Source organism: Chrysemys picta, chromosome 10 (genome assembly GCF_011386835.1).
Source record: "Chrysemys picta bellii isolate R12L10 chromosome 10, ASM1138683v2, whole genome shotgun sequence".
In the NCBI taxonomy this organism is placed as follows: Eukaryota; Metazoa; Chordata; order Testudines; family Emydidae; genus Chrysemys; species Chrysemys picta.
The window spans coordinates 43,067,718-43,093,295 of NC_088800.1; the positions used below are offsets into that span (position 1 = coordinate 43,067,718).

The 25,578-nt window shown below is 41.7% G+C and overlaps 1 protein-coding gene across 19 annotated transcripts in view; it reads right to left on the minus strand.

Moving 5' to 3' along the window:
- MYO9A (myosin IXA) overlaps window positions 1–25,578 on the minus strand; it is a 475,076-nt gene that overhangs the window by 49,059 nt on the left and 400,439 nt on the right. For all 19 annotated transcript variants that reach the window (XM_065558506.1, XM_065558508.1, XM_024103989.3 and 16 more), the window contains 6 exons: window positions 19,299–19,374; window positions 12,705–12,848; window positions 11,227–11,266; window positions 7,383–7,505; window positions 2,650–2,730; window positions 1,380–1,490 (listed from right to left, as the gene is read on the minus strand). In XM_065558506.1, coding sequence (XP_065414578.1) covers window positions 1,380–1,490; window positions 2,650–2,730; window positions 7,383–7,505; window positions 11,227–11,266; window positions 12,705–12,848; window positions 19,299–19,374 — 575 coding nt within the window. The remainder of the gene's footprint in view (window positions 1–1,379; window positions 1,491–2,649; window positions 2,731–7,382; window positions 7,506–11,226; window positions 11,267–12,704; window positions 12,849–19,298; window positions 19,375–25,578) is intronic.

The following is a 25,578-nucleotide window of genomic DNA, read 5'->3' on the forward strand; positions in this document are numbered from 1 at the left end:
TAGCTGGAGAATCTACCATGACCATGTGTAAATTATAGTTCTGGTGGCTTTCAGGATTGTATGAAAGGCAAATAGGAGATACTGCAGTGTCTGCCTGCAAAGGAACACTCAGAGATTCTGTGAAAATGTGCAGTGAATCCTGAGAAATGATCATTACAGGAGGAATTTACCAGAACCTGCAGAGTATCTCAGAAAACACAGAGCTTCACAACAGCTACCATTTTGGTGGTTCAAACATCAGACTTGCTAGAGTCCTTGAAGATAAATACCCCCAAAGTAAAAAGGGGTTCAGGTTTCCTACAAACAGCGTTTGTAACAGACATGACTATTCTCAATGCCAAAAATAGCTGCCATCCATTCGTTTTACTACAGGAAACAAACTGGGTGGTAGCCACTGATGAAAGAACCACACACACAAAGAACATTTTTTGATAAAACCATCATGTAAAAAGAAATATTTCCCTTGAATAAGCAAGTCTGTGTGAACCAAGGCAGCCCCCCCCCCCCCCGGTGCTGTGAGGTTTGGGAACTTCTGCATGATGGCTAAATGAATTTAGCACTAGCAGATTATGGAAGGAAATGCCAGCTCCCTGAGTTAGGGCTGACTGGCCTGAACAAATTATCTTCACTGAAGTTTTTGAAAGGAAACAAAAACAGAAACAAGTAACAGGAGGCTTCCCATATGAACTCAGTCCTAAACTGAAGAGATTATCTGGCTCACATTTATTATGAGAAAAATCCTCCCTATAGAGATCTAATATAATATTAAATTAAGAAAATGTGACTGAAAAAAGATTCATTTAAAATAAAATCGTACCCATAACTATTCCACTTTGTTGATATGGCCCAACTATAGTTTAGGCAGAATTCTGCTTGGTTTAGGAATAGGCTCAGTATTACAGTTGGCTGTAACCTGAGATACAGATATTTACCTTTAGGAGGTTCAGTGTGCCTAGCACACTAGAATTTAATTTCCGGAAACATGGATTCGACTCCTCTTAGGTCACAAAGTGGTTGAGTGAATTCATTCTAGCTTCTAATGGACATTATGGTCTTGATTTTAAATATGTGTGTGCAACTGCACATGAAAATTAGGTACACATTTCTGTGCAAACAAATGCACGACTAGCAGTTTTGGTTCAGAACTAGAATAGCTGAGGCTTTGCAAGTTAGAACTTAGGTGCATTGGCAAAGCTGGCCTAGCACATGACCACACTCCATGCCTGGCTACAGCTAGTGATATTATTCACTCACTTTTATGAACTCTAAATTCACCCGCATTTAGAAATAAGGGTGTGTGCAAAAAATGGGCCACCTCAATCTACCAGGATATGATGTTTTAACAGAAATGAATAAAAGGTAAAAGCACTTTGTCTAACCTGGAAGGAATATTTGCAGCTGTACCCAGACTGCCGAATTCGAACTGTCTCCAGCATTCCTGTATATCGCAGCTGCCTAAGCACCAGGCTGTCACTGAACCTCAGAGGGAGCTGAAAGAGGAAAAATGGACACACGTTACTTCACCCAACCACAAACACTTCATGATACTCATGAGTACCTAGACATGGAATTGACGACATGATTGACGACATGACATGTTTTTGTATGACACACATGTTGCCAATAGTACGATATGGACTCCTAGCAACTGGTCCAAGACCACCAACTTGTTTATTACTGAACACCTATTGGAAGAAAATGGCTTTCAAGCATTACTGATCTGGCTGGATTTAAAATGGTGATCTAGTGGAGATAGACTCCGTTATTCCACAAGCCAGCCAGCTTCATTCCAGCTTTGTTTATAAATTTATAGTCCATGATACCAATTCATCTTCTAAAAAATGTAAAGGAAAAATGTTATGTACAACTAAGTTAATTTGAATAATGAGGTTTATTATGAAAGTATCTTCCTTTTTTCAATTAAAATTTCATATGGATTTTTTTTAAATTAAAGCTGGAAGCCTTAGTGCTCATGCATGACAGACATGAATTCCAGAGCTTGTAAGAACTTCAAAGGAGACAACTCAAATTATTATTTATATGATGACCAGAAGGGTCATTGTGGTTTATCAACTAGGAATAATATTACACACACAAACAATACCACCATACATGTTTAACAATGGTCTCCACACTCAGACTCATCCAGGAGGTCCTTTTTCTTTTTTTCAGCTAAGCATATCAAATTTACACCACAAAATATTTACAAGTTATTGTGGATTTTACCCAGACACTTAAGAACTAAGGGTGAAACTGCATCCTAATAAAACCACTCATGCTGCAGTCCAACAGCTGTTCTGTGAGAGCACTTCTTATCAAAGTTTTGGGATTCCAATGAAACCCCAGTGGGACATTGTGACACATCTGTATATTGGAAGGGGGCAGCGTGTTTGTTGTTTGTGGTATCTGAAGCAGCAATGATTAGCTACGGTGTATTTAAGCACCACAACTGCCAGAGTTCATGTTAATGAACCGTCAAAACAATGAAATCATACCCCACAGTATCTGGAAACAACATAGTGAGAGCAAGTCAGAGTTTGACCTTTGCCTCCAATTTTATTCTCTTCAGTGAGGGTGGGGTGGGTGGTTAATGCAAATGCTGAGAACAGTGTTTTTGTTACCAAGCATTTGGCAATGATAGATCTTTACCTTTTCAGCATTAGATCGAATGCACTTGACAAAATAAGGCTCTGCTTGACCAAGAGTCTCCATCAACTTGTTGAGGGATGCCTGCAGCAGAAAATAAAACTTAAAAGCTGGAAAAGAGCCAGATGTGACATACACTGAAGTTTCAAACATTTCACTCATGAGAGGAAACTCTGAGGAAATTACCAACTTAAGAACTGTTTCTGACAGAGAAGTCAACTAAAACACCAAAGGGAAGTACATTTTGTTCAAGAGTAATTTAATTCAATCCAGCACCAGCTCCATATACATCTCTAATATGCTAAGCATGTTAAACTTGAACATTAATGTCTTTGTATCCAACATGCAGCTATAAAGACACGGATTTTCTTTCTTTTTTTTTTTTTTACATGAATAGTTACCTTCAGGAATAGTAATGGCAGCTCATGTGACCTATACTGTACATACCGCATTTTGAGATAGGATAGTTTCCAGTCCCACCTCGTACAACTAGACATCAGGTTTTCAGTATGAAAGGGAAATGAGCTTTGAATTTCACTTTGCAATTATATATATTTTACTGGGAGGCCCAAGAGAATTATCAGAGGGCTGTGGGGGACAGCATAACCACTGATCTGCTTTGCTCGTTTTCAGAAATCCATTATTTGGAGGACATTACAGTGAAAATGAACACCCCTTTCCTCCAAAGTCTCCATAAACATCTGACTCTGCCCACAGGTTTTTCTTGTACTGGAATCAGAGTAAGTTATCACTGGTGCATGGTCTTAAAATAGAGTTGGCTGCTTTCTTTCAAATCAATTCTCGCAGTTTGTCTGATATCCCTTTATCCAGACTAGCCTCCCATTCTTTCATATAGCTCATTTATAGTGAATTCCTTAGACTACGAGCATTGACCTTTTCATTGAATGCTCCTGGTCAGAACTGTTTTGAACCTGATAGATTTTCTACCATATTCTTTTCTCAACTGAGATGCGAAAAGCTGTGGATACTAGGTGGTTAGGATTTCCTGGATTCCCATTTCATCCTGTACTTTCTCTAGACTTTAAAAACATTGTTCTAAATGACTACCCAATGGAAGACCAGAATTAACCCATCATGCAGAGGCTTTCAGATCTACTCTGGGCTTGGGTTGAGTGAGACAGATTCCATCTAGAGATCCCTCTAGATTCATTCTCCTAGAGGCACAGTCTGGTCACACTAATGCTCTGGCAGGCCATTTGGAAGGGTCCCAGACAAACTCCATCTCATTGCTCCCGCCACTCACAGGACCAGCATTTTCTGTGGAAAACGTATGACCTCATGTTGTGTGGAGAAGAGTGACTATTTGCATGGAAATTCCATGTCAACAGATTGCAGTTGGCTTCGCTTTTATGTTGCAATTTGTAACAAATCTGGAGCACTGACTGTGCTGAAATTATCTCTTATTTTTGCATTATTTGAACGATTTACTTAATATATGTACAATATATAACTGGATTGTTATTTATTTACAAGAGTGTCTCTTAATAAAATATCATTCCTAATCCCTCCTCTAAACTCACTACACTTCCTAACAGCTGTCTGTAATGAAGTGTTAATCCCCCCACTCTCCAAAAAAGTTTACATGAAGCTAAGGACAGGCACACAATCATTTTGCTTTTTGCTGAATTCCATTTTCATATCCTTCATCTGCACGTTGGCTATTCAGATTGCAAGCTCACTGAAACTGTGGCCTTGTCCTCACATGTATATGCAAAGTGCCCAGCACACTATTGGCATGATCTAAGTAATGATACATCCCAACATCAGTTAATTATGGGGATGATTTGATTCTAATAATACAGATGCTCTAAAAGATATTCTGTTGTGTATTTATCGTCTGTATTATATGCATAAAATATACTTAAAGGGCCACTAGGCATCATAACATTTCCCCCCCCAGATAGAGAAGGACCCAACCCATTCAGTTATTTCAAAGACTAAGGGTATGTCTACACAGCAACTAGACAACCAGGGGCTAAGGAGCTGTTTCACTGCTATATAGCCTTCTAGGCTTGGGCTGGAGCCCAAGCTGTAGGACCCTGTGAAGTGGAAAGGTCCCAGAGCATGGGCCTGAGTCAGCTGACATGGGTCTGCCGCTGTTTTTTCTTTGATGTGTAGACATACCTTTAGATTTCCCCACAATTTCTAAAATGCACTTACAGTCCATATTTGGAGCTATATGCAGCTCTACATGATTATGTGCTTGTAAAGTAACTCTTAAAAACAAACAAAAAGCTTGTTTTTCTCAGAATGAGCACAATATACTGGCTGCCTCCCTCTTCCCCTCTGGTTCTCACCCTGAAAAAATGCTGGGTATCACAACTCTAATTTCATTTAACTTTCACAAGACAGAAGTATTTGTTCATGAAAATAGCCTGATGCAAGCCTGTGAAAAAACTTTTTATCAAGAACACTGCAATAAACCCAAGAGGGGATGGACTTGGGTCACACAGAGGAAATACAAATGTTTATTGTGTCACATTTTGGGTGACAGATTCTGCTTTGCATCTGCTACCCAAACAGCCAGCTTTACAGCTGCTCTATCCCTCATGGATTTCACAAATACCTAAAACTGATTGGAATCCCTTAGGCTATATGCCTCCGAAAGTCAAGGATAGAGTAGCACATATGCATCCAATCAGAGGCAGGAGGAAAAAACTAAAAGGAAGAATGCTATTGCACTGCACTGACTCAGATGGTTTTGAGTCACAGCTGTCATTATCACAGCCTACTGTAAGAGCAGCAACTTCTTTGAACAGAAAACAAAGTGGGGCAGAAGAGTAAACATAATAAAAAATCAAAAGAAAATGATGCTATGCTCCTTCTTTCCCTCCGTTCTATTTACAGAGGATTTCATGCTACAATGACAATGGGCCTGTCAGTTCTATCACAGTATAAATGTGGAATGATTTAGTCTCTCAAGGGGAATATTAAATTCCAAACTGGATCAGTAAGATTAAATATGTAGAGCGTTTTTGTTTACTTAGAACTAATAATTACAAGATACTCAAGTGATTACGATGTTAACTTTTCCAGCAGAATACACATGGAAACAGAATATGGAGTTTATTTAACTTGCTGTCATTGGAGCATTTTAAGGATTCCTGGTAACCATGTATGTGACTGCAGTTAGAAAATGACTGCTCTATCATTGCAAAAAATTGGCTGATGCACTGTTTGGGAATGACAGCACGAATGGGGAGAACACTGTTGTGATTCTGTGTATAGAACCACTTGGACCAACTTACGTCGCTTTTTATTATCGGTTAATGGTGTTTTACTGGTAAATACTTAAAATCTACTTCTTGCACAAAAGAACACTCCAGGGAGTGAAGCTGTGAGCATGCAAGCCAGCTGAGGCTTGCCTTTTTGTAGCATTCCCTCTTTCTCTGGGATGGGAGTGACAAGGGCATTTGTTGCATTCATATTTTGTATAACATGTTTCCAGAAATTAACCAATTCCCAGAGAAACATTTTTGAAATGATCAGGATAACTAGAAAATGCTTTCTATAAACTAGACCACATGCCTGATTTTAAATGAACTGTGCTCTCTAATACTACCACACACTTGTGCATGCGTCTCAAGACTTGACAGTTGCAGTTTCCAAGACTGTATCCATAGTGACAAGGCTGGAGAAGTTTTTTAGCTTCAGTTACCCAAAATGGCAGATTAACTGGTGCAGAATAGTGACAGCACAAAAAATGCTGGCCTCAACCCCATCTCAAAATTCACAAGCATTTCTGAAGCTAAAGCAGCAGTGTTTTCCCTTCTGGGCTCTTCCAAGTAATTACATTCTAACTGGCACGAACACAAACTGAACTTGAGATACACATTATGCAAATAATTACACTTTTAAATACCACCATTTTTAGAATTCTTCTATTGGTGGATTCCCCAGAGAAACCCCCATAAAGGGGCCTGTTTTCAGAATTAGGTGCTAAGCAATAAGACAGGTATAAAAACCTGTGCCCCATTTGTGCATGTGTAATTACCACTGTTTTCTCCTGTTACATTTTGGGGGGTTGAAGTTCCTCTCCCCAAAACTGTCATGTTGCATTTGAAAATAGAATCAGGGACACCATTTGCCTTTTTTCAATACAAAATGAAATTGGCATGGTGATAGGATCAGAGATGGAACTAGGCCGCGTATGTGTATGTGTGTAAGAAAAATTAGGGAACTGGGAAAGGCAAGGACAGACCCCTCAAAAATCATGTTAGAGATCGAAAAGTCCAGAGACTAGTCAACATAAGATTGCTCCCTACAATACTTTTCAGATTGTTTTGTCCACTCTAGTTTATAATCCCTGAGCAATAGGGTTTCCACCACTTCCCTTGGAAGATTACGCTAGTCTAAAACCCCAACGTCTGGAAGTTTTTCCTGATAGGCTGCCTCAATCTTACATTTCTTATTTTCATCCCACTGCTTTTTGTTATACTCACCCTAAGTAATCCCTCTCTCTCTCTCTCTCTCTCAGTATTTACATCCTTTAAGTATCAGTAGACTGTTATGCCCCTAAACATCATTGCTTAGCCAAGCTACACATACTTAGCTGTTTTTGTGTTCTGAATAGCGTAAAAGAGGAGAGTTCTGTGCCTGTGAGAACCATCCTTTGCACCTTGAGGACCCATGCAGGTGTTTGTTTTCAGTGCACCCACGACCAACTCTTTTTTCTCTTGCGCTTCTTCACATTTGGAGTAAACACTGTAAATTACCTGGAATTGTGCACTGATGCTGGGTGGTTTCTTCTTCTTATGGAGGTGGAGAAGAGACTTTGTAATGCGATCGTGCAGTGTCAGGTTAGTTAGGTGCTTGAGAGATTTCACCTCCAACAAGTGCTGCCAAAAAACCCAAAACAAACCAAGAGAGTTTTTATACAAAAAGATCTTTGACTACCTATGGCCTGATTTCTCCCACTGTATCCCCACTCCCGCTATTCCATAGGGCTCCCCTTAGGGTACCGACCCTATGCAATGCCCCCTGCAAATATCAAGGGAACAATTCACAACTGGGAATTTTTACGGTAGCCACTAGGCTGGTTACTGTACAGACTATATATAAAGTCCCTGCTCCAAAGAGCTTACAATCGAAACATTCACATAACATGGCAGGTTTGTGTAGACCACAAGGAAAGGGTTGTGGGAGGGGGCTGATGAGTGACAGTCATAGGAGCACGTTGCTTTGTAGATTTGCTCCTGTATGTGCATAATTTTCAGGACTCTTTGATGCTCCAAGTTAGCAAAAGCTTAGAAGAGTCTATTTAGGTTTAATGCATGCTTTGTGTTCATATATGGTATGATGCTGGCAGACCAGGTGCCATCTCATGCGAAGGACCCCATGTCTCAACTGAACACTGAGAACTACAGAGCTGGAATCAGTCTGATCAACCGTGTTAGTATTATTAAAATAGGTATTAGGATTCTCAAAAAGTGTTCAGACCTTATTGAATGCTTGTGACTTGCTGCATGCATTAATCTGACTTAAAACATCTGTATCCCATATTGTAAGGCTATACATAAGCATTTGTATTGTGAGCCTCTGTGACTATGTAAATCACCAGACAGTAGAGAGACATTAACTAGTGTGAAGTGCTAGTCTCCAACAGAAGTTGTTACGTCTGACCAACAAGAAAGGCCCATCGTCACCAGATGGACTATGGTGGGACATTAAAGAGGACAAAAGCTTTTGGTACTCTGCTCTCCCTTCCCGCCCCATGAAGATGAGTCATGCAAATGGATTCCTCCGTCAGCTGAGTTCGCAGACCACGGCACATGAGAGAAGGGACTAAAACCCCCTAACAAGGAGGAACTGGACCTCTATACTGTTTGGACTTTGGGGGGCAAGGTTTTCTAGGCATAAGCAACAGAACCCCAGTTAGCCCTAAAGGACATATAAAGCTTATTATAGCTTATTATAGAATATTCTATTACCTTTTGAAACTTAAGATTGCAACTCATTTGTGTGAAGGTTTACCTGCTTTAACTGTGAAAATAACATTTCATTTTTTAATAAATCTGTATATAATTTGTTATAGGATTGGCTTCAAGCGTTCTTTGTGAGATGTAAGATGCAATTGACCTGGGGTAAGTGACTGGTCTTTGGGAACTGGGAGTAACCTGAATATTGCTGTGATTCTTGGTGTAAGGGACCATCTATCACAAAGGTACGCTCACCTGAGTGGAGAGACAGATCAGGATACCCAAGGGGCCTGTTTTACTCCATGTTAAGGCTGTTACAGTGCCTGAGGAGTTTACACTTAATAATTGGTTGGTGAAATCTAAGTATAAAGCACAAAACCAATTTGGCATTTGTGCCCTGGTTCATATCAGTCTGCCTTGCGGTTAGTACTCATGCTCCTGAGCCGCTGCAGGACAGTATGGCATATAGCGAGAGTAAAGCATTATTAAAAATTAAGAATTATAATCAGTATAATTTAGTAGCTAATTCAAGGCGTAAAATTCCAACAATTGTGTTGTAGTTACAGCACCTTTCTAGCCTTTTTGGGTTATGTGCTCCAACTTGCTTTGCTCCAGCTTGATAATTGAAATCCTCCATTGGCATGTACACTGTACTGCACAATCTGATGGTCTGCTGAGATTACATATTATATTGCCAATAGGCAATGGGGACAGGCTACTAAACCTACAATGCTCAGCTTACTCAACTCAGACAGCACAGCTTTGCCTTCTGCAGTAGCCAGACTCTCTTACTAGAATAGAGATGCAGCCCCCATGTGCCTGGGAAGTGGCTAATGGGTTCTGTAACTAGGTAAAGTTTGGGTGCTCTGTCTACCCCTCAATACACAGCTATCTCTTGCATCTGCAGATAAACAAACATGCACACCGCAATGACTTAACTTTCACCAATTATCTTAACGAGGTATTAATCACAAAGTATAATTATGACCATTGCAAAATGTATTACATGCATACAGCAAATGAGCTTGTGTTGTGCACTTAGACATAACTAGCAAGCCTTGGTTTCATTCATTTGAATAGGAAATTGTTGATGGAAGACATGAGTTTTCCCCTGGTTTTGGTCAGAGCTTTGACGGATTGAGAGAGAGAGAAAGAAACCCTCAAATGACGTTTTTCTTTGCTTGAAATACACAAATAAAAAAAAATTAGTGGATTTTAGTTGGAGTGAGTTAATTTAGTTAGAGATGAAAAAAAGTAGTTCAAGTCCATCCCTTTGAAGTATACTGTCCCCAAACCAAAAATTTAATGGATACTTCAATTAACTCAATTTGCTAACCACCTATGCTTATTTAGTTATAATGTGTGATGCAAAAGAGCAGCATCAGTACAAATTTTTCCTTTGTTCCTCTAGGAGAACCAGCACTTGATTATTTGTTCTCTGCCTTTTAATGCACAAATATGGATTGCCCTCCGCAAGTTACAGCACTCACACTGCTGCTTCTGATAAGATCTCTGCATCAGAATACTGCCCTACCACATTCTAACTCAGCCCTTGCCATCAGAAAAAGTCTGCTCTCTCTCCATATTATTATTGAGTACCATGCATTTTATGAATGGAGACTGCTCACTATACAGAATGATACTTGCTTGGTTTGTGATTTGGTCTACTAGCCATTTGAGATGAAGTGAAACCATTTAATTCCACAATATGTCTAGAATAGAAGTCAACAAAATGAAAGGAGAAGTCTTTTTTCTATTTAAAAATCATGCACGCTCAAAAGTATTCCATGCTTACATTTTGTTGTTCATTTTTAATTAAATGTAATTCTTATTGGAAGGCACACAGCACAAACCAGACATTCTTTAATCAAAGCAGTGTCAATAATGACCACAAAATGCTATAATTATGCCAATGATAGACAGTGGATCTCTTCTCATCTTATGCCATCAGGCACAGTAAGTACTGCCAGAAAATAAAGGAAACAGCAGGAATGTTTAAAATGCACTTTAAATAGAATGGATGTTACCAATATAATACAGCACTCTAATATTGTAATTAACTAATTGTAAACATTTTCCTAGGAAAGGAAATCTCCACCATAAAGGTAGATGGCCTGAAAAGTGCTCTGTATATATCAAGTACGAAAATTTTTGAGTGATCCCTGGACATTTCTTTCAGTTTAGAGACGGAAATTGAAGTGGGGCCAGTAAACGAACATGCAGACCTCCCTCAACACTTGTGACGATATTTTCTCTGTTGGCTTTCTTTTAACTTCACAAAATGAAGGTTAAAAAATAATAGCTAGCAGCATCTGAGCAGGAAGGAATCCAGTGACTGCACAGCTCTCTTCCAGGACAAATGAACACCACTGTCTGTGAGAACTCTGCTAACTTTCATTGCGATAAAATAAAGAATAACCTCAAACAGATCAGGCTGGAGTTGATTTGCACAGCTTTCATATTACAACAGCAACTTGGTAAACCACACTTTAGAGATGAACAATTCACTTTGAATCGCCCCCCCCTTAAATTGACAAAGTATACATTAAACACAAGTTAACATTTAATGGCAGTGCATACAGTATATGTGCTGCCTTATATACTCCAGGAACAAGAGAGGTAAACGTGTTTGTTCACTAACCTTTGGGAGACTGGGTTTGGCTTTGAAGTTCTTGTTTCTCCTGTGGAAACAATAAAAGGGCCATATTAAGAAAGACATAAGGTTACAGAATGGGATTATGTATTTACTGCTGAGTTGTCATTTTAACCCTCTCATGGCAGAAGCTGAGATTTCCCATTAGGAAGCCCCAATATCTTTGGCATCAATGCCAATAGCCAAAATACCCACGTCAGAAAGAATTGACACTATTTGAGATTGTACAAATTGAGTAGAAAAAACATATTTAGTAGAATGGATACACACAAGTAAATGAAAAAGACACTTCAAACCACCTATAGCAATGTTTTCCTGTAAGCTGCATAATAGCCAATGTGTGTCTGTGAGAGAGGATGGGATAAAAGGGAAGGTGAATCCATTCAAAAATCTGGATTGTTACAGATCGTGAGTAATGGGGTAGTTGGTTGTGAAGAACAGCAAGAGGGGATCTGTAGGGAACAGATTCACCCATCTGCTTTAACATACCACACGTAGTATCATAGAATCATAGAATATCAGGGTTGGAAGGGACCTCAGGAGGACATCTAGTCCAACCCCCTGCTCAAACCAGGACCAATTCCCAACTAAATCATCCCAGGCAGGGCTTTGTCAAGCCTGACCTTAAAAACCTCTAAGGAAGGAGATTCCACCACCTCCCTAGGTAACCCATTCCAGTGCTTCACCACCCTCCTAGTGAAAAAGTTTTTCCTAATATCCAACCTAAACCTCCCTAACTGCAACTTGAGACCATTACTCCTTGTTCTGTCATCAGGTATCACTGAGAACAGTCTAGATCCATCCTCTTTGGAACTCCCTTTCAGGTAGTTGAAAGCAGCTATCAAATCCCCCCTCATTCTTCTCTTCTGCAGACTAAACAATCCCAGTTCCCTCAGCCTCTCCTCATAAGTCATGTGCTCCAGCCCCCTAATCATTTTTGTTGCAATTTTTCCACATCCTTCTTGTAGTGTGGGGCCCAAAACTGTGGGTACCTTACCTCTGGCTAGTCTGGCAGCCTCTTCTGAAACCTATGATGAAGTTGTACTATAAATCAACAACATGGGTTAAGAAAGGGCCACCCCAGCCTCTCAAATTGAAGTAGATCATCTCCACGTCTTGTTTCAGTGACCCAGTTAGTGGAAGCCTCTTCCCTCTAGTGTCACTATATAGCACCACTGTCATATCACTTGACCTTAGCACTTCTTACCCCTTCCCTATTCTTATCACTACAAATGTAGGCCTGCTCTTCCAATGGGAAGAGACCACAGTGGAGAGAAGAGGTGCTAACAACCCGGAATACTAAGAGATTGAACTAATCATGTTTACAGTATATTTATACAATATATCCAAGCCTTGGAACATCCAAGTGCACTTGGAACTCAGACTTTTTGGACTAGCATTGTTATTACCCACGCAGCTCAGCACACTCTAGGAATGAGGCCAAAATCCACGCCTTTTGTACTAACATGAGAATGCCATGGGCCCTCTCCAGCAGCTTGCTGTTGGTCGAATTAACAAATATCCCATCTTTGTCTAGGAAGGAGCTAGGACTAGAGAGTCGGCCTTGTCGGATTCCCATCCTGCCAGTCCAGCCAACTCCATAGGTATCGCTGTAATGAGAGACAGGTCAGTCACAATGTGCATTTTAAAAACACATTTAATACCTGGTTCTTGAACAAAAGAAGGCTTCAAAAATAGTTATTACAATTGCTGAAAGATTCTAAATTAACAGACTATAAAATCGTGTGATTAGAAAACACCAATCGCCAATTTTCCCCTTCACCAATCATTCACCACACAAGTTCACAGTACCATACACAAAACCTAGACATCATCTAAGTCACCTACATGTATTTTAAAATATTTTTAGAATAAAATATTTACTTGGGTGAGCAGGAGCACAATAGCCTATAGTTCTTTCATTCACAAAGTGATACTTCTGATCAGTAGATAATTATATATCCCTAGAAGCACTTTGGTTAAAAGCTTAGAACTCAGCTCAGTTCTCTGCTACTGAGAATGATATAGTTTAAGACTTTTGGTGATGCCACAAAAATCAGAGTTTAGTGTGGTGTCCCATGTTTCACAGAGAGCGGGAGGAGGAACCCGAACTGGATGGCAAGGAATCTCGGGTTTCAGAGGATAAAGGTGGAGTTAGCCCTGAAGGTATGAACAACTGGTTTGACTCATCTGTTTCCCACAGCAAGGAAGGGACCAGTGTTAAAATGGCACAGCCAGCACTGAATATGCCTAAGTCATCTCCGGTGCTGGAAGCAGTGTCAGTACTGAAGTCAGAAGTGGTACAGATGCTGCCAATGGTGCTGAGATGGAAGGCAGGGAAAGCTGCCACAGTAATATCAGTGCTGCAAAGTGCAGCAGTGCAGAGGAGTCTCCCACTGCTGAGGAGGTCCTTTGTGCCGAGCCTGTCAATGGCCTCACTTCCACAGTCTGCAGCAAGGGATTATCAGGATGCGGTGCCGACAGACCAGAAGGTTCAGAAGCCCATCCAAGCAGCAAGACTGAGGATGCTATAGTCCTTGTGAAGTCCTGGACCAAGGGAGAGCTAGGTATGGAAAGGCAGAGGAGGTCCACTGCCACCTGATATGTTACTGGTGCAGAAAAATAGCCAGTGCTGGCATTACCCTCACTGGTACTGGACTCAATGGACGCCCCAGGGCTGGAACCAGAGTCAACAATACTGGGTCTCCCACACCTCTACACGGTGTGGGGGAGTGGTTGGAAGGACCTGCTCCATCCCAGATGCCGACAATAGCTGTACGCTTCATAGAGGAGAAAGAAGAGTCTCCACAAGGACAGGAGTGGCCTCGACTAGTCTTATGAGAACTTTTCCTCAGTGTACTCAATGAGGAGTGGGTTCTTCACCTCTTCAGAGAAGCGCCAGTTCCAGAGCACAAGCCAATACCACTCACTGAGGTCAATGGCAGCCTCCAATCCGACGGAGGCGTCAGTGCCAAAACAGGCCTGGTGGCAGGAAGAAGTAACTGAGGGGAGGTGGAGGTGGTGCTACCTCAAATAGCCAAGGAGGGGCTATGGTCATGATGTGGAAGCGCCACCTCCTATGGGTACTGCTAGGCAAAATTCTCCAGCTCTGTTGTGCTGGATGTGCACACACCTATGTGGAATACATGGCTGAATCTACTCAAAGAAGAAACTAAAATTTCCAGGGTTTTTTTTAAAAGATTTGATGGGAATTTTAATATTCTGTGATTATATTTTCTAGGGTGAAAACATATTAACAATAGCATTAACACCAGCAACCTCTGTCAATTGGGGGTTAATGATTTCACAAAGCAAAACAGACTGTTTTAAGAGAGTGATCTACAGCTGTTCTTTTCACATTTCTTAAACCATTAAAGAACATAAAACAGTTTCTGTTGAACTGAAAATAAAGCCACCCTGACAGACTTTGGTTAGTGATATCATGTTTTTAATTATTTAGTGGCTGCTTCAGGCTGTTTTCGGACATGCTGCCTTGCTTCTGCTTTAGTGAAGCCTTTTTTCCTCTAGCTGCCATAGTACTCGAGTGGAAACCACAAAACCACTTCTTTGGAGGAGAGTTGAAGGATGTGGATTCATCAGAAAGCTCCTCTGCAGCTACTTCTTGCATGATGTCATTGCTTAGATTTGCATTCAAAATAATGTCTCAGGCTACGTTGCAGGGCTCAATCCATATGGTAATACACTGTATTTAAGAGGAAACTCCTGGCTTTAATTTAACCCCAGAAAAATGTTTAATGTATCATTAAGTATCAGAAAGCACTGACATGAAAATCTGAATGGTTGTTTTAAGTTTGTACATCTTAGTTAAAAACAGATTTCTAATTAATCATGTTACACTTTCCCCCCCAAGTACAGTGTTTGATTTATAATAGTGTTTGGTAGATCATTATCTTTACTTTTATAGACAGTTTTGTATGTGGTAATTGTTAAAATTATATTAAAAACCTGTACAACTTAATTAAAATTTATAAAATTAATGAAATAATAGACATTTGTCTTCAACATAAAATCAAATGCATATTTAGGCTTGGAAGAATTCTATTTTTATTTCCATTCATAAGTGCGACAGATAATAACAATGTTTATTTTTAAGCAGTTTTTTATTTTAATCTATTTAAATTTTTACAGTTGGGGAAATTATAGATAGGGTCAAACATTTATTTAATGAGAGTAGATGCTGAGATTCAGAAAGATAAAGTTTTATAAACTGTTAAAACAATTTGTCAGCAACACATGAAAATATACAAAGTAAATATCCTTACACCCAGTTTTTAATATGCATTCAGTAGTACTTTTGTAATGAGCCTAATTCAAAAATCTAAATCGCAAGATTTTGACTTTAATAAAAGTGGCTTTTTTCCTACTTTGCCTATCTGAAAATTTTGATCATTATACATGGACATATTTTTGTCTGTGTGTGTATGGTGAAACTGACATTTACCGATAATTACCAGTAAAAATCTAATCCTTACAAGCCTATGCATATTCAGTCATTGCATTTTGGATTTAAACACCTTATGAGATGTTGAATGGGTGTTTTGTATTGTTTTTTACTTTTGGGGTTATTGGGGACAGAAAATATTTAATGGCTCAGTAGTTTAATATGCATTGTGGAACCACAGATTGTGACTACTTAAGACACAGTACTGGGATAGAGAGGCATGCACTAATTATGATACCTTGAATAAATGCATTCTTGGCTAGTCACTGAACAAATTCCAGCACTGTTAATAAAGCAATATTAGGACTCTTACAGGCAGCTTTGTTACTAATGGATGAAAAAGTTATTGGGACACAAGGCTTGCCTTCACTACGGGGGTAAGCCGACCTAAGTTACGCTACTCCAGCTACTGGTCGACGTAGTTTAGGTCAACTTACCCCGGTGTCTTCACGGTGCTGAGTTGACGGAAGACGCTCTCTGGTCGACTTCCCTTACTCTTCTTGGAGAGCTGGAGTACTGGGGTCAACCAGAGAGCATTCTGCCATTGATTTAGTGGGTCTTCACTAGACCCACTAAATTTATCCCTGCTGAATCGATTGCAGCAATGTCAATCTCCCTGGAGTGGAGACCAGCCCACAACCTTTGTGGATGAAGGAAAGAAAAGAAGTGGGAGTGGATGACAATATGATAGTCACTACCCCTTTTATCTTGAAGTCTTGGGTTGAAATGTCTTTTAGGGCAAATGGTCTCACAGTAGGGCTCTTTTCAAAAACTTTCACACATACTGGTATGGTTGACAGTCTTTGGTCATGACTGGAGTAACTGATGGTGGTGCAGGTCAGGCTTCAGATGTATGGGTAAAACTAAGTGCAGAGCCAAATTCACCATATATACTATGTGGCAGAGCTCTGACCTTGTCCCCATGGGTCCTGCGCTTCTAGGTGGTATATGCTAGCCTCAGTGGCTCTCTGTGACCTTCCACGTAGCCCTTCTCTCTCTCTAGGGCCAGGGTTACAGTCTACTGAGCCCTTTTCATCATAAGCCAGCAAGGAAGTTGGTGAGAGAATTCCCACAGTCTCTGTTGTCCCTAGGGCTTGTTTTAGAACAGGTTAGCCTCCTGTCCTGACAGGGGCCTGACTTCCCCTCCCAGGAGGTGTTCCTGTAGTGGTGGGTTGGGGGGAACCCAGACGCGCCCTCTACTCCGGGTTCCGGCCCAGGGACCCTAATGGTAGCAGCTGTTGGCAGCCAACCTTTCACTGCCAGAGTTGCTACATTTCCCTGGGCCACTTCCCCACAGCTCTCCTGCTTCTCCCTTACCTTAGGGCTCCCTTATCAATACCTTGAGGGTGTCTTCATTAACCAGTCCTTCAGCCGCACTTCCTCTCCTCTGGCTCCCTGGCTCTCCTCTGCCTGACTGGAGTGAGCCCTTTTTATAGTATCAACGGGGCCTTAATTAGAATTAGGTGGTCACATTAGCTTAATGGCCTCACCTGACTCTTTGCAGGTTAATTGGAGTCAGGTGTTCTATTAGCCTGGAGTAGCCCCTGCTCTGGTCAGTCAGGGAACAGAAAACTGTTAATCCAGTGGCCAGTATATCTGCCTTCTGCTATTCTGCTGTATCCAACTGGCCTGGGTCTATCACAAATATTTATAGCCAATGACACCAGTCCCTACGTTAACGGCCAGATTCTGGCACCCTTGTTTACATTGAGTAGTACGTTACTCCTCTTAAAATGTCACTGACTTCAAAAGACAAGGGGGAGAAACTTTTAAGTAGCCTTGCATTCGGAAGGATCCAGACCCCTGGGTAAATTATATATAAGGATCACTCAACCATCAATGAAATGTCATCACCTCTGACCTGTAACATAGCTGCTGTTTCACAAGAGTTTATGGAGGCAAGTGGAGAATAAACACTACAGGTGTGGAGAAAAATGGAATCTTTTTGTATTAGCTGGTCCGGAGCCAAGTGAAAAGATGGAACATTTTCTGATCAACTCTAACCCTAACAATACTGCAAAATTGATTTTGAACCAAATACAAAACCTGAGCAAAGCTAGGATAACATCTTCTGTAAGGTTTCTCCTGACATGAGGTTTTTTTAGTGGAGTGTTTGTTTGGTACTGGGATGAAGGTGACATTTGTTATTATGCGTTTTTAAAATTATGATTATTTCTTAAATAAAGTTAGAGAAAATATTCAGGCATTCAAAAGTTTACATGTTCCACCAAGTCTGATGTGTTTCACTTTAATTTTTCTAAGCGTTAGCTCTTATCCTGTTATCCTGGGTTCTTTGACTTTCAGGGAATTTATCTGCTGTTTTGTTTTGATCCAAATTAATGCAGTTGAGCATATGACTGCAAGTAGCAAAGAACAAAAAGGTCCATCTTTTTTGTTCCCTTTCCTCCTCCGATGGAGGAGTACAGATTTCAGTGCAATTACACGGCACACACATCAATTACACATCATACCACGTACAGTAAATGTACTATGATTGGAGTTAAACTGGTTAGAGCTGGATCAGTTATAGTACTAGTAGAAAAGGTTAAGGAAATAAAAAGTCTGCTATAGAGACAGCCAGTGTAGTCACTTCACACAACAGAATGGGATTACTTTTCAAGAAAAAGAAGCTAGAGTTGGGTAGAATGCTGTAACTGAAAATGTAGCTACTTTATAACCTCTAGTGAAATTGTGCCTGGATGATCACACAGTGACTTTGCAGACTTATTCCTTTTCTCACACCAGGAATAGCATTGCTTCTCATGGGAGAGACCTTGGCTGCCCCAACAAGACAGTGCTAGCTCTAAAGATAAGTATCACCGATACACATTTTGATCTAATTGGAGAACGCAGTTTTGTGGGAACAATGTTGTTCTTCAGTACATCAAAATAAACTCATTCATCAACCTGAGATTCTTTAATTCTGTTTCAACAGAACTTCAGGGCCTTCCTGATATTAAAAAATGATGACCTGTATTTTAAGAGGCTTTCAATCGATAGTGATATCTTCATTTTAGCAATTAGGATTCCTTTGACATTCCCTGAACAAATGCATCTGCAAATGTATCTGCAGATGTTTGAAACTCAACACTACAAACCCGCACAATTCTTTGGGAGCACAAACCAAAGTGTGCCATGGGACCTTCTTCCTGTCACATCACAGATGCATACTTCTGTGTATTATAAAACATGCAATTCCTTTCCCCCCGCCCCCAAAGAAGAACTGTGGATGAATTCTGACCTCTATACCTATAACAAACACAATCATGTGAATGTTAAGGGTGGACAACCTTGACTATTTCCCTATAATATTACTTCAGTTTATAGCACACACTTCCTTATAAATCAACTTCTAAAATCCTTGCCACTTACAATTACAGGATTCCATGTAGAAAGAAACTTTTCTCCAATTCCTATTATCAAACTGGGTCCAAAGACATTTGGATAGGACGATGTGACAAGGGCAAAGCAAGAACGAACCGAGGGCAAAAGACAAAGCTAGCCTGGGAGAAACATTCACAGGGTGGTTTTGCAACAGTACAAAAAAGTTATCCCCTCTGAAATTATCTTTACCAGCTAATGTGAAGGGTAGACTTACCGCTGGGTTCTCTCATTGATGGTGTTAACTCCCTGAAGATCTGAAAGGGGTGTTCTTGGGCTTTTCCGAGTAATACCTATGGAAGCATATCAACAAGAGTTTTTACATCCCTCTTTACAAGAAGAAAATTAGAGCAGCAACAGCTTTTTGTTGGCTGCAAATGAAAAAGGACAATGTGTATTTGTTCTGGCACATGCTGGGAATACAAAGAAAGGGGTTTATGAAGGAGCCATGGCTGCTGAAATATCAACTGACTACTAACGTCTATCATGTTCTTTGTCAAGGAGACATAACTTACTAGCAATTCTGTTCACTCTAATCTGCCTCTTCCCCCAGCACCCGCCAATACGACACGTGAACAATTTGTCAATGGTGTACTTTCCACTATTAGAAAGCAAGGTGGGAGGAAAACTAACAATCAGTCATGACTGATATAAAGGTACCAGTTCACCTGCTTCCTGTCAGTCAAAACACTTCAAAGCAGTAACATGAAAAATATAGAAAGATAATAGTCAATCACTCCATCAAGAAGGGAATTGGTTGGGATAGAGAGAGAGAGAAATAGCTAGATTACTACAATTACCAGTAATTGTTTCTTCTTGTATGTCACTGCTTGTTCCCCTTCCTAACAAATGAATATACACTGACATAGTAAGCAGTATGCTGTAGGGAGTAATCTTATTTTCTGCCAAAACGGAACCCTCTGATACTTATAGGTTCAATTTTCAAGGACTGATAAACGTGTGAGGAGAGTATGTTGTAACAGCTTTCTAGATTTTAATGGCAGATGGTTCAACTGTGTCTGTCCAAGAAGTGGAAATGTTTTGGGTGCAAATGAAATTAACAGAAATAAAGGAAAGATATAACTGCTTGCAGGCAACGAAATATATTTTTTATCCATCCAGCAACTGATATTTAGAGAATTTACAACCTTTTCATCTAATCATGAAAACAGATAAGTAATTTCTTAGCTGTCTGAAATCTGTAGTGTGAACCAAGAATTTTTTTAGAATTCATGTAACATTCAGCAAGGGTGTATTCCTTTGCCCTGAATTCTCCAAAATGAGGGGGAGGGGAAACTCTATGAAAAAAAGGAAGCCTAAATTGTCTTTTGTAGTAAAACATAGAAGGAAATGCAACACTACCTTCTCTTTAAAAAAAAAAAAAAAAAGAGTTAGTCTGGGGTCAGTGGAATGAAGTCTCATATTCCCGGGCTGGCTGAGATAACATTCATACTAAATGCGTCTTCTTAAAAGGTGAGCATGTGGAAGGAATACTTACTTCTCCTATGAGAGAGAGGGGGAAACTTGTTAAAACCTGTAGCAGCACACCACATTTGAGGCCAGTTAGGGGAGCCTGTATAACTTTTACTTTGGGCTTTGCAAAAGAAACACCTAAGTAACAAGTATCAGAGGGGTAGCCGTGTTAGTCTGAATCTGTAAAAAGCAACAGAGGGTCCTGTGGCACCTTTAAGACTAACAGAAGTATTGGGAGCATAAGCTTTCGTGGGTAAGAACCTCACTTCGGTTCTTACCCACGAAAGCTTATGCTCCCAATACTTCTGTTAGTCTTAAAGGTGCCACAGGACCCTCTGTTGCTTTTTACCTAAGTAACAAGCTCTGAGATCCTACCTCACAGATCCTGAGGGAGCCAGTACAGCTATGCTAAAAGAGTCCTGGGACCCTCTAGGGGCTCACTTGGAGGTTCTCATTAAAGCCAACCCATAGAGATTTTAAAATGTGCTGAAGTGTAACAATGTCCTCCTGTAGTCCTCTTGGAAAACATTAAAAAAAAAAAACAATCCAAATCTGATTGCGAGTTTTTTAAGTCGATAGCTTCCAACATTACTCAAAACAGGTCACAACCGCCCTGGTGCATCCCACTCTCAGACATGTTCAGCCTCTTTTGCCAATTCAGACAGTTTGAGGCTGTCAGAATTGGCAAAAGGGACTCTGATGGACAGATCCAGCCACTCTGGATGCATGCAAAACTGTCCTACAGTTAGGTCTACAGGTTGAGAACAACAATCACTTCAGAAACTCATTTTTGTTTACTTCCATTAGAGTTTTCACAGAATCAAGTGAATAAAAGGAAAAGGGAGATGACACTGTCCCCAAATTCCTTCCTCATGCCCCACAAAACATATCCTCTCTAAGGAGGAGAGAAAGGAGAGACAGGTCTCCAGTCATGGTCAACAGCCTCCTGCTGAGCCTGAAAACATCTGCCCTCATTGTAACAGAACTTGTGGTTCAAGGAGTGGCCACCTGAGGACCCGTAACTCCCATGGAAGATGACCATACTTGGTAACGAGTGATCGCCCATCATCATCCTCTCTAATTCCTCTTGGATTGAATGTCTGGAAGGAAGAGAAAGAGACCTTCTGGGACAAAAGAAATTCCTATGATAAAATGAAGAGATCAGATAGGTTGGCGGGGGTGGCAGGTTTGTATAATTTTTGGTAGTGCCCAGAATGGGTCCAAGTCCAGCCCCCTCTCCCCCCACCTGCCTTGTAAGCCTATATTTTTTAAAATGTAAAAATGGACTGGAAACAGTAAGTGTTTAACAGTTTCCCTATACTGCACGTGTGTGTGTGTGTGCGCGCGCAGGCGGAATGAGGGCTCTGGCTGGGGATGAGGGGGGTTGGGTGTATGGGAGGGGCTCAGGGTTAGGTCAGAGGATTGGGGTGCATGGGAGAGGGCTGTGGCGTGGGGTCGTGGATGAGGGGTTCACTGTGCAGGAGGGGGCTCAGGGCTGGGGCAGAGGGTTGGGATGCAGGGTGTGTGTGTGAGGGCTCTGGCTGGAGGTGTAGGCTCTGGGGCAGATCAGGGCTGTGGATAAGGAGTTTGGATTAGGGCCAGCAAGGGAGTACAGCACGGAGCAGCAGGGCAGCTGTCAGCTGCCCAGGGCGCAGGCAGGGACACTCCGGGGGAGACACACAGGGGTGGCAGGAGGGACTGGGGGACACTCTGGGGGAGGCACGCAGGGGCGGCAGGCAGGGCTGGGGGAGAGACCCAGCCTTGAACGTTGGTGGAGCCAGGCCCCCAGGCCCTGAATTTGCTGGAGCATGGGGGCACCATGGGCCCTTATAACTCGCCGCCCCTGTAGGGTGGTGCTGGTCAAAAGAAGAACGTTCACTTACAGCCAAAGGGGTCAGATCTGGGATGTTTGGAGGGCATTTTCAGGTCTCGGAAAGCTGCATATTGGCTTTCGTCAGATCTTCTCGAAAGAGTTTAATTTCTGTGAAGAAGAGAGCGGCCAACTTGATTTTTACATGTGGTTTGGTATTCCATCACCAAAGACACTGATGCTGTCAATGCCATTTATTGTGCTGCAAATCAGGAACGATCACATGATGTCTCTCAAAGACAGGAAGTGAACTGGGTGGAGACTAAAAATGTGCAGATAAGTTAAATAACGACTTAGGTCAGTGGCTACCTATTTGGGAATCTTCTCAGATCTATGTTCTATGCCTGGACACAAAACCAGAATGTTTTTGCCTCTTAGATAGCTAAATCAGCCCTCTTGTTAGTGCAGCTTACGTGTAGCCCAGGGAAACACAATAGCGTTCATAAGGAAGGCAAAGAGAAAACATGGATGGAAGTGTTAACTACGATGACTCACCTGAAGAGAAACAAGGTGGGTGAGGTAATAACCTTTATTGGACGAACTTCAGTGGGCTATTCAATCTCCAAAGCAGGGGGAAATTGCAGTGAACTGGTTGACTGATGCGGAATGGATTCTCATACCGAGAACTCAGAGCCCAATAAACCATCTTTGGAGCTAAATTGAGATGCCTCAAGTAACATGGCTGGTGCAAGACAGCTGAAGGCTTAGGCAGATTTTGGCTTGCAAGTGTCTGGATGGTACCAGTGCAGAGGCTCTGATAAATCTCCGTAGCAATGGAGATTCAGGTTAATCCAAAATGAGGAGATCCTCAGAAGACAAAAATCTGGAAGGAGCCAGAGGGCTCTAGTAGTTTATAGTCGAGGCTTGGGTTGGTACTGGAGGTGGAACTGTGGACTGGTGAGATGGAGACTACTGCAGTATGAGGTGGATGCAGAGTCCTGTCTTACTTCAGAGCTAGGGTAAGAAACCTGTACTGAGGGATTTATGCCATGAGGGATCAGGTAGTGCTGCTGCAGTAGGCGTTCTGGAAAAGGGCTTATCAACACAAGGCTCTTTACACGGCACCAATGCCTCAGTACCAGACTCAGTCAGAGCCTCTACGGTACCCTTTAAGGGATGTGAGGTCTCCCGAGAGTGGGTCTTATGGGGTGACCTACCCCTTTTCATCGTTTCTCTGGTAGGGAGGAATGCCTTCTTCTCTTTAACGTCTTTGTCTCCATGGGTGCAGATAGTGTTAGATGGGTGACTGAAGCAGCCTGCGATGTTGAGGCCGATGTACCGGTGGAGGGACAGGATGGGAAGTGGACCCTTCCAGAGCTAGAGCACATTCCATTAACAGGAGTTTTAGTCTAATGTCCCTATCTTCTCTGGACCTACCTTTAAACTCCAGATAGACCTTACACTTTGAGGGGATGTGGGAGTCCCCCAAACACCACAGGCAACTTGAATGTCCGTCACTGTGGGGAAAAGACCTATGGCAAGTCTGGCAGGACTTAAACCCTGAGGTCTTAGGCAAAGCAGATTGTGCTCGGGCACAAAGGTCAAGGAGTAGGGGGGGAAGCCCCACTCCAGAAGCACAAAAATCATGCTAAATGAAATATAGTGAAAATAAAATAAAGGTAAAGTACATAATTGAGAAACTAAAAACTTTCATGAGGTGAAAGAAAGGTGGGAAGCTGAATACAGCTAACTGAAGAAGACTCCGTCCCAAGCCACAGGCAGCTGAAAAGCCTAAGTGGCAGTAGGCTCATGCATCCCTATATCCACTTATTTAGAGCATGAGGTGTTACTCCTTGCAGGCGTGAGCCTGAAAGCACTACTTTGCAGTCTGTGATTGTTAGCGAATGGTCACACATACATCCCAGGTGGAGCACCCATAGGGGCATATATTCAGGGGAAAAAGATATTACCTCACCCACCTTGTCACTCTCATACCCTGGGACCATACGGCTACAACACTGCAATCACCTGAAAAGACCGTTTCACTGCAGCTCTGGGAACAGTCAAATGCCAGCCCACTTCTTCCCCATTCCTTTTGGTCAAACCCAAGATGACAGAATGGAGGAGACGTTTCTTATTTAGTGCACTCCCAAAAGCATTACCCTCAGTATGGCATTTAGATTCAGAGAGGTGAGGAGACAGGAGATTGGGGAATTCAGCTACTATGAGAGAGAGGAAGTTACCCTGTGGTTCAGGGTCCCCCTTTTCAGAATTGAGGTCAATCTACAGCTACACAGCCTCCTTCCAGGAGGGGATCCCCAGAGATAGAACTGGCTGTCCACTTCCTGTCTGAGATTGGAGGGCTTGGGCCCAGAGGTTGCTTTTTGGTAAATCCACTTGCAGTGGGGCTCCAAAGGGTTAAAGAACATGGACTGGAAGACAGAATGAACAGTTCCAGTTGTGCCAGGAAAAGCAAACTCTGCAGACTTCTCCCCATAAAGATGAGAAAGAGAAAGAGAGTGGTTTCCAGGGCAAGGAAGGTCCAGCTCCATTTCCTTAGAGCAGGAATCAGAGATCCAGTATTCACCGGCAGCGCTCCAGCAGGCCTTAGATTCACAAATTCCTGCCTACAGGACTCCATCTTGCTCCAGCCAGACGAAGTGCAAGGGCTTAAATTACAACTGTTATCAGTAGTGAGATGTGGAATAAACCTCTTCAGCACAAGGCAAAGAAAACACGTCACACTGTAGCTCGTCTTGCTCTGAAATGGACAGGGGGTGGAAAGCAAGGATAGATTAGCATCGGAGAACTGCAATTTGCAGGGATGTACAGCAACAGCAACTTCCTCCTGAGAAATGGAGCTCTGGTTCTGGCTTCCAGAGCAAACGTAAGATCTGAGATGTGAGAGGCAGGCAAAGGGGAGGGAATACTGCCAGAGACCTTCAAACACACACACCAACATCTGGGACACAGAGCCTTCCTCGACTTTTCTTCTTCTCTCTTGAGGTTCTTACTTTCTTCTCGCTTCTGCAGAGAAGGGCTGGAAGAGACAGAGCTGGAAGACAACTCAGGCATCTGTGCCATGCTTCCAGTATGAAATTATAGGAGACATGGGAAATGGGTGGACTGGTGTTTTTATAATAGAACATGATACACAAGTATTTTTCTCTCCCAGATCCCTGCTGCATGACTGAATCTTATTGTCCAACAAGGT